The 10,036-nt window shown below is 49.5% G+C and overlaps 1 protein-coding gene across 2 annotated transcripts; it reads right to left on the reverse strand.

Annotated features, from left to right (window-relative positions):
- Window positions 1–460: 460 nt before the first annotated feature.
- LOC134477911 (syncytin-1-like) lies at window positions 461–8,340 on the reverse strand. 2 transcript variants are annotated; one of them, XM_063257539.1, is made up of 2 exons: window positions 8,280–8,338; window positions 461–2,997 (listed from the first exon to the last, which is right to left on the reverse strand). In XM_063257539.1, exon 2 carries the CDS (start codon window positions 2,883–2,885, stop codon window positions 1,086–1,088), a length of 1,800 nt encoding a protein of 599 aa, XP_063113609.1. In that variant the 5' UTR covers window positions 2,886–2,997; window positions 8,280–8,338; the 3' UTR covers window positions 461–1,085. The 2 variants fall into 2 exon arrangements, 1 of the variants encoding a protein (XP_063113609.1); XR_010050214.1 differs by lacking the exon at window positions 461–2,997 and adding an exon at window positions 7,348–7,474 and having other exon boundaries at window positions 8,280–8,340.
- Window positions 8,341–10,036: the final 1,696 nt, after the last annotated feature.

Here is a 10,036-nt window from a genome sequence, read left to right on the forward strand (position 1 = left end):
ATTTTCTGATGGTCTATCTGTGCTCTACCTGGGTACCAAACCATTCTTATTTAATAGCAGAACAAAATATGCAGTTTCTTAAAACTTGCATAATGAGATGTGTGTGTGATTTTTTTCTTTTTCTTTACAAGATAAATACACAAAACAAATAAAACTATGATTTGTCAGTGGCTAATACTTTAGAGTATTAGAGAGTGAGTTTACTGAATTTTTAAATTTCTACGCAGTAAATATTACCAGTAAGTGTCGATGTCGCTCCCGGCCTGCAGGAAGAACACGCGACAGATTCTGATAGTGTGCAACCTTGCCTTTATTTGTCTCCACGTGGGCCCCGCGAGGCCTCCTCTCTGCCACCAGCCCTTTCTCGCCGGTGGACTTTCTCTATCCCCCTTTGTGCTTCCTCTCGTGGTGGGAAAGGCATTCACTTTTATAGGGCAACAGTAGCCAATCAGTTCAAAGCGCGCGATGCGGGCTGACTGGCTAACATCAGCTGTTGCTAGGCAGACTATCTTACAGAGCGGGTTGTTTAAGTCGCCAGCACAATCAGGGGGCAGGAAGCAGGCGCCAACTTGACTCACTCGATGGGAGGGGCAATCTAGCTCAGGCTCCGCTCCCACCCACAGGCCCTACGTCCGCCAAGTAAGGCGACCGGTGTAGGCCGCGGCTCCCAACATCTCCCCCTATTTTATTTACTTTGAATGAATGTATGCATCGCAGCCCGCCCTGGATCGAGTGCAGAGGCTTATGCCCTGTGTTGAGGCCCACCGTAGGCCCTTGGCTTGGACCCTGGTCGGCCGTCCCCGGGTCCACCAAGGCCTTGAGACCCTCGTCCTTTTTCCAGGGCCAGGAGTGAACTGGACGGAACCTGGATGCACATAGGCATGCACTCATGCCCCTCCGTGCGATCCCCTCGGAGAGACATCTAGATCTGGGCAGATTCTAGTAATCCAGCGGCTTTCGTGCAGTATGGGGTAGGGCCTGGCTTAGGTCGAGTCGTGCTGGGGAGGCACGCTCTTACCCGTCATTGACTCACCTACCCTGCTGTGTAGTGTCAATAGGGAAGGAGTGCGGAAGACCCGCCACATCTAGACCCGGTCGTAGGCCAGTCGAGCGAGCCATGCGTAAGCCTGGGGGTCATTGTGCCCATCACGGGCTGCTGCCAGGGCCGCATGGGCAACCAGGCGTACTTGACGCCGGGCCGCTGCAAGGCGCCCATTAATAAATGATGTGACCCATCGGAGCAAGCATGGTCCTATAAGTAAGAGCAGAAGCAAGGAGCACAGGGGACCTAACAATGGTAAAATATAGGGGAGCAAGCCATTCCAGGCTCCCCAAAAGGGGTTGTCTTGTAGTTCTTTTCTTCTCTTTTTTAGGTCTTCTTGCAGTTTCTTTAATCGGTCTCGAACGATTCCGGACTTGTTGGCATAAAAGCAGCATCTTTCCTGTAAGGCAATACAGATACCTCCCCTCTCTACAGTGAGTAGATCTAGGCCCCTTCTATTCTGCAGAACAACCTCTGCAAGGGAATCAATTTGATCTTGTATCTCCTGAAGGGTTCTCTCAACTATAGACATGTCTTCTATCAATTGCTTGGATAACTGAGTATATTTGGTTAATGAAACTCTTAGGCCCGCAGTCCCTGCGGCCAGGGCTCCAGGTATCCCCAGACCAGCCAAGAGAGGTAAAATCAGTACATCTCTCTTATGTCTTTTTATAAAGGTGTCCACAGCTGGGATGGGCATGGGTTGGTCCCCAGGGACAATACCAATGTCAGGCAACAAGTAAGCTAGGCCACATAGGCCGGTCCAATTACTGGGCAGGTAGGTATAAGCATGACCATTGCCGCAAGCAAATACTTTGCCAAAGGGGGCACATAGCGGCGAGCTACTACTTACATTGGTTATGGACTCACACGAGGCGACTGCCAGCGCTCCAACAACAATATCATAACTATTATTTTGTGGGTACTTTTGGAAACAGGATGCATTAAACTGTCCCATAAACTGGACCCGAAATGGAGGCCCATGTGAGCAATTATAGGGTGTGCTATAATTGTAAGGTTCACTTTCATAGTCTCTAAACGGCATGGCCAGTGGCCATGATTCTCCCATCATCATACACAGCCAACAATCGGAGGCCAGCCCTGGGTCAGTAAGATTGAGTGCTTTGTGGGTAGCCTCTAATATGGATTCAGTAGCGGGGTCAAGGTTAATGCCTCGGGATTTTGGGCGTAGGAGTGGATGGTAATTGACTTCAGGGAACGGATTTAATTGTTCCCATCGCTCGATGACCTGTTCCTGCCGGTACTGGTCTTGGACCCCTCCACCGTCAGAGATGTGAACGGGAGCGGTCATAGACCAACAGACCGTTTCTCCAACCTCTCCATTACAACCCGACTGCATGAATGGAGAACTGCCTACAGCAGCGGGAATATGGTTAGGGGCAACAGGGCTTTTAGTTGTAGTTAGCGTTGCCATCCAATAGGTTGTACTCTTAAGTTTGCATTGTTTTGTCTCTGCATAGCATGTAACATGCATGGATTCCTCAAACTTAGTGCAGGGACATGTGGCGAGATCACCAGGCCCTGAGGGACTCACCTTAGGCTTAAGTATGCACTGATAGGATGGTTGACTAAATCCTCCTGCAGTGGAGGGGTACACAACTGAGAATGCTGTTTTATCCCCACAATCAGTCCCTGGTCCTTTTTTGGCGCTAGGTGGTATACTGCTTACCGTGCCACCTCCGCAATCGCACGGACTGCCAAGAAGGCTCGTGCGAAGATCTATTCCAGAAGCGGGGCCCCCCAGCCCCGCATGTACCATACTTATCCTGAGGAGTGCTAGGACAACGCCCCCAACGAAAAAAGCAGCCTTTTTCGGGTTCATCTGGCTGTCAGGCCTGCTGCTGGTCTCCGGCAGGACAGGATTAGTCTTCAGTGGAAGGGCTTGTCGCACGCGTCAGTCTTTCTGGGACCCACAATGGTTCTCGTCCCGGTTCCTGCGGGAAAACACAAACCGCACCTCGGTTCCAGCTGACTACCGGATCCGGGCCCATCCATTGTCCCGTCAGGACATCTTTCCATTTTACCCATCCCTTATTGCTAGGAGATGGATTACAATGCTCCATAGCCGGGGGGTGGTTGTTATTGTTCAGGTTTAAAAAATTGTATGTGAATAGTGCCATGGATAGCCGTGCCTTTGGGGGCAGGCCCTGGCCTACTCCCCCTTTTTGTTTACATAAGATTTCTTTGAGGCTTTTATGAGCTCTTTTAATAATTCCTTGGCCTTGAGGATTATATGGGATACCATGTTTTAAGTGTACTTCCATAGTCTTACAGAACTCATTGAAGGCTTTTCCTGTATAGGCTGGTCCGTTGTCTGTCTTTAATATTTTGGGCTTGCCCCACGCGGCCCAAGCCGCTAAGCAGTGATTGATCACATTAGATACCTTTTCACCTGTCTCTGCAGTTGCGAATATAATATGAGAACAGGTGTCCGTGGAGACATGGACATACTTAAGAGATCCAAATTCTGTCATGTGTGTGACATCCATTTGCCAAATATCGCCAGGGATCAACCCTCTGGGGTTAACCCCCATTGATATGGCAGGCGTGTGTGTGGCGCATGAGCCGCACAGTCGCACGATGTCCCGCGCGTCAGCCCTGGAGATGCGGTACTGGTTGGCTAGCATCCTGGCATTGACATGGAATTTGTCATGGAACTGACGGGCTTGCTCTATTGGAGATAACATATTGAAAATCCATAACGGGCGAGTGGCCGCGTCAGCAGCCGCATTGCCTTGTATCATGGGCCCTGGTAGGTGTGTATGTGCTCTTATGTGAGTGATGTATATTTTGTTGTGTCTATTTATGAGCAATGTCTGGATAGACAAAAACAAGTTAGTTACTTTGGAGGTTGGTTTAATTGGGCCTGCAGTCTCAAGGACCTGCATGGCATTGACAACATATTTTGAATCAGAAACAATATTAAGGGCCCCTGGGAACTTCTCGAGGACGGTTTGTACAATTTGTAACTCCACCACCTGTGGTTGATCTGGTTCAAACTGTATGTTAACTGGAGGCATGCCTGAGACCACATAGGCCCCTATCCCGGTTTTTGACCCATCAGTATAGACTGTTGTTGCAGGAGTAAGGGGTGCAGGGGCGGTGATTTTTGGAAATATCACCGGATGTTGAGTAATAAACTGTAGTATAGGGTCCTTAGGGAACTGATTGTCTATCTCCCCAAGAAATACACATCTCAGGATGGCCCAAGTATCTATGCAAGCAGTCAGAATTTTTATTTGAGAAGCGGTATAAGGCACCCGAATAGCGTGGGGCGTGGAGCCAAAATGCTGGATGGCTCTACTATGTGCCTCCAGAGCCAGAGAAGCAACTGCTTCCGGGTAATGTTTAATAATCTTGGCAGGTGAAACCTTAGGGTGCACCCACAGAAGTGGTCCTTTCTGCCAAATCACTGCCGTGGGCTGGGAACTGGTCTGCAACAAGCAGACCTCAAAAGGCTGTTTTGGGTCAATTCTCTGTAATGTAGCTTTGCTTAGGGCCTCTTCTATCTTTTTTAGAGCAACTCTGGCCTCTGGGGTGAACTCTCTAGGGGAGGCAATATCTGGATCCCCTCTCAGGAGATCAAACAGGGGCTTTAAGTCCAAATTAGGGATGTGTAAGTAAGGTCTGATCCAATTTATATCTCCCAGTAACTTTTGCATGTCATTTAGGGTTGTAAGATTATCTGTTTTGATGGTTACCTTCTGTGGAGAAATCGATGTAGGGGAGACTTTGGTACCCAAGTAAGTCACTATGTCTCCTCCTTGAATCTTGTCAGGGGCAATATGTAAATTAGCCTTTCTCAGGGCCTTGACCAGTTGGCCTAGCATATCCTCTAACCTATTTATGTCCTTCGCACTGATCAGCAGATCATCCATGTAATGAATGCACCTAACTCTGGGGAAGGCTTTGCGTAGGGGGGCCAGTAGGGAATCAAGGTAAATCTGACACATAGTGGGACTGTTGGCCATACCTTGGGGCAGCGTTATCCACTCGTATCTGAGATCAGGGCTTTCTTGGTTAATGGTGGGTAAGGTAAAGGCGAACCTATGGGTGTCCTCTGGATGCAGGGGGATTGAGAAGAAACAGTCTCTAAGATCTATAACATAAACTGGCCAGGACTGAGGGATGGCTGAGAGAGCTGGCAGCCCCCTCTGGACCGCCCCCAGGGGCTGCATCTGCGCGTTGACCGCCCTTAGATCATGGAGCAGCCTCCACTTACCTGATTTCTTTCTAATAACAAAAACAGGGGTATTCCAAGGGGAGGTTGATGGCTTTATGTGCCCTGCCTGAAGCTGGGTTTTGACTATCTCGGTTAACGCTAAAAGCTTTTCCTTGGGTAGGGGCCACTGAGGTACCCAAACCGGATTCAGGGACTTCCAAGTGATCTTAATTGGAGTAGGCAGGAGAACTTCCTCAGCGGCCCCTAGGAAAAACCCAGCCCGTGTCTACCTTCCCTTTTTTCTACAGGTACGGGAGATGTCCGGCCCTGCAGGGCAGAGCCCAGGCCCTTGCCGGGGACATATCCCTGATTCTTAAGTATACCCTTGGCTTGGGGAGAGCAGGTGGATGTAAGAGTGACATCCATCTGAGTGAGGATGTCTCTTCCCCACAAAGATACCGGCAGCTGTAGAACAAAAGGTTGAAAATGTCCTTGGTGACCCTCCTCATCACACCAAGGCAGGGTCACGGCACTAACCTGGGGGGCAGCCACCATCCCCAACCCTTGGAGTGTGTTGTCAGCTGTATTGGTGGGCCAGCTAGAAGGCCAGTCCCTCTTGGAGACAATGGAGCGGTCTGCCCCTGTATCCAGGAGTCCTGTTATATTTCTACCATTAACCCTGAGTGAGAGCATGGGTCTTTTATCAAGAGTCATATGAAGTCCTTCAAAAATTTCTCCAGAGGAGCCAAAACCCTGATCCCCTCTAACCCGTTGTCTAGACTGGAATCTCTCATGGAGACTGGGGAGCAATAAAAGTTGTGCTATCTTATCCCCCTCATTAATCACCATGGTCCCTACATGAGATTGGACCATAATCTTAATGTTTCCTGTGTAGTCTGAGTCTATAACCCCAGGGAGCACGGTAAGGCCCCGGAGGGCTGTGGAGGACCGTCCAATCACTAAACCAACTGACTTTTCAGGTAGCGGTCTTTTGAAGGTGGTCCCGACCACCTGAACGCCCATATCGGGCGTTAATAGGAGTCTGGAGGCGACACAGAGGTCCACGCCTGCTGACCCAGGGGTAGCCCTTGTGGAGGGCTGCCACCTTGTGTTGTCCTGTCTAGGGGGCGGGGGCCCGTCCGTAAGGAGGGCCCCCTCTGGCCGTTTTTTGGCTCCTGAATCCCCCTGCCACTAATGCGGTTTCCCTGGGCATCAAAAACTGATCTGCAATCTTTTGCTTTGTGTGTTCCCTTCCTGCATCGTTCGCACACGCCTATTGGCCCTTCCCGTGTATTAACACTGTGCGGACAGTCTCTCCTAATATGCCCTGGTTCCCCGCAGCCAAAACATCCTTTGGGCTTACGATCTCGCTTAGGTCCAGAAGCATCTTTAGCTTGTGCTGTCGCGGCTACAAAGGCCGCCGCAAGCTTTGCTGCAGTCATCTGCCCTCCAATCTCCCTACAAATCCTAATCCAAGCATTGAGATCCTTGTTTTTATGCGGGGCAAGAGCCGCTTTGCACTCTGTTGTGCATTGTTCAAAAATGAGTTGTTTGATCAGGGGCTTTGCCACCTCTTGGTCTGAAAAAACTTTATCGCCCGCGTCTTGCATCCTAGCCACGAAATCAACAAATGGCTCTGTGGCACCCTGCACTATCTTAGAAAGGCATAATGAGGCCGCCCCCGCACCGTTCACCTGTTTCCATGCGCGGAGCCCAATATTAGAGATTTGGTCATACACCTCATTGGGGAACTGAGTTTGGTCATCCCTATATTTGCCTGAGCCCTGGAGCATATCTTCGTTCCACCTTGCATGCCCCCTGCTAACATTCTTTTCTGCTTGCTCGATGGCAAACTCGGCATACCAGGCTCGCCAATCAAGATAACTACCCGAAGGAAGGCATGCCTTGGCCAGCTGCATCCAATCACCTGGTGTAAGAGGCTGAGAGGCAAGATTCTCTAGCATAGCTATAGTATAAGGAGCTGTGGGCCCGAAGGTCGTGACAGCGCTTTTTAATTCTCTAATCTGTTTTATTTCAAACGGTTCCCAAACATTGCGCCCTTGGCCTGGGGCCATTTGCACAGGATATACTCCATAAAGACCGTAATCCATTTCTTGCATCGGTGGATCCCCTCCGGGCCATTGTTCACCCCTCCATAACCGCCCATGAAAATATCGTCCGCCCCGCGGCGCAGCGTCATAAGACGGCGGTCGCGACAGAGTGGAACGGGGCGTCACTTCCTGTGCCGGCTGAGAGAAGGGAGGGTTCCCTGTAGCAGCCTCTCGGCGGGGAGCCGCTTCTGGAAAAGAGCTCCAGGGCGGAGCGGATGGCTCTCTGTCTCCTCCCCGCCAGAGAGCGCTCAGGGGCCCTTTCTCCTCTCTTTGCTTTTCCCGGGCAGCGCACGCACACAATTCCAATTCACGGCGCAACTCGGCATAGGGGTTTTTGGCCTCTCGGCTTCCTGCCCCACCTTCTGGTTCCTCCTCGCTATCTAAGTCGGAGGACTCTAGAGCTTGGGTGTCCTCTATCTTTCCCTGGATTTTGTTCCCCTGGACAGATCCCTCCCGAGAGCATTCCGACTTTGCCTGCTCAAAAGCCTTGCGTGCGTCTATGATTTCCGCGTCTCTAACTGCTGACGGGAACCCCTTCCCCTCCCCTTCAAGGCACGCATGTATCATTTCCCACAGGGGGCGAATAGCCGGCGAAATATCCCCTTCCAATTCCGCCGAGGCGAGGTCCCCGCCTAACTTCTCCCATGACGGCAGGTTTAAATGCCCCGTGGGTAAAAACCAGGGAGCTACCCTATCTACCTCTGCTATGAATAGTTCCAGTGTTTTTTGGCCTACCCTGAGGTCTCTAGCTTTTAAAAGCTTTCTAAGGGCCTTTACCAAGGGCCGCGCCTCTGCGCTCAGTAAATTACCCATCTCTAACCTCTAAGGGCTGTAACTCACCGCGTGTGACTTAAAGAACCCGTCACCTACGCGTGAGCCTGAGGGGAGTCTAAAAGCCCTGTAGGTGCGCGCCACCCAGAGCCCAGGCTTATCCCCAACTCACCTGTCCGGCAGCACCACGCTGGAGCGTTGCACACCACCGCCGTGTCTCGGGGTTGATCAGTTCCCGTGCGGGTCACCAAATGTCGATGTCGCTCCCGGCCTGCAGGAAGAACACGCGACAGATTCTGATAGTGTGCAACCTTGCCTTTATTTGTCTCCACGTGGGCCCCGCGAGGCCTCCTCTCTGCCACCAGCCCTTTCTCGCCGGTGGACTTTCTCTATCCCTCTTTGTGCTTCCTCTGGTGGCGGGAAAGGCATTCACTTTTATAGGGCAACAGTAGCCAATCAGTTCAAAGCGCGCGATGCGGGCTGACTGGCTAACATCAGCTGTTGCTAGGCAGACTATCTTACAGAGCGGGTTGTTTAAGTCGCCAGCACAATCAGGGGGCAGGAAGCAGGCGCCAACTTGACTCACTCGATGGGAGGGGCAATCTAGCTCAGGCTCCGCTCCCACCCACAGGCCCTACGTCCGCCAAGTAAGGCGACCGGTGTAGGCCGCGGCTCCCAACAAGTAAGTGATGATAATGTTTGCACTTCCCCTAGAAAAGTGTTATGGTGATACAATTTGAATTCTACCTCTGGTGAATAGTGTTTTATTAAGGAAACGCAAACATGGTTTCCCTTGCAATTTTGAAAGGTTAATTAAATTGTTGAGCAATATTTTAATTTATTCTAATTAGCCTCATTGAGATTCATCCTACTAATAATTTTGAATATCTTTGCATGGATCGAAGTCTATTACAGCTTTAAAAGAAAACAAATATTCATTTATGGTCACGCTTAAAGCTTGAAACTCATTGGTAACCAAATGTCAAAGACTTTAGAAGTCTTTCCGTTAAAGGTCATTGTTCTGTACCTGAAGTCATTTTATTCATGTTATATTCTGAAAAAGAAAGCAGTGGTTTCTTCAGATCTTATTCCTGTCTTTTTAGCAGAGTGCAGATAAAAATTACAGTTCTTACAAGGATGTAGAGGTGCCGCCAAGTAAATTCCTAGGAATTAACTTTTATGAGGGAAAGTCAACTCATTTGCCATCCTAGCAAGAAAAGGTGCCGAACTGCAAGTGTGAACTCAGAAGACCATGTGATAAGGTATATTGCTACTATACATCAAATGGTCCTTAGCCACCATCGTAAGACATTTTCATTATTTAACATTCACCAAAGATTCCATGGTTTTTCCATCAGTTATAATATTAAACAAAGACATGTTAGTGGTTTCACACAGGAACCCATGCTTCTAGTGCCATTTGAGTTTGCTCTTGGTCTAATGTCTGGGAGAACAGTGAAAGAATGTGCAAAGTTATGAGAGTAAAGGGAAGAGATTAAAAACAGCATATCTTGTTTCCAACTGTACGAAGTGCTTTGGGGTGCCCCCTATCCAGCAAGCCCTGGGGTCTGGTGATATGCAAGACACTATTTCTTCTCTCATATTGCTCACAGCTTTGTGAGTATAACAGTTTTACTAATTTGAATTTATGTACATCCATAGTCATTTAATGATATGCATTAGTTTTAAATACTCAATAATCAATCTCACATATGGTTCATTTATTTGGTTTCCCATCCTCATTTTCTGTTGCATCATAGGACCCTGAGAGGAAGTGAAGAATTTACAAAAACCTCCCTTGCACCTATCTTTAGCCAAGCTCACAGCAAACCGCTCAAGTCCAAGCACTCTCTCGTCCACGTGTTAAGTGGGGTCCTTCCTCTAGTAGGTGCCATGGCTACTGCTACTGCTGCTTCTTTTATAGCTGAA

This window comes from Cavia porcellus, unplaced genomic scaffold (genome assembly GCF_034190915.1).
Source record: "Cavia porcellus strain 051 isolate PalLab524CR breed Dunkin Hartley unplaced genomic scaffold, mCavPor4.1 scaffold_10, whole genome shotgun sequence".
Taxonomy (NCBI): Eukaryota; Metazoa; Chordata; class Mammalia; order Rodentia; family Caviidae; genus Cavia; species Cavia porcellus.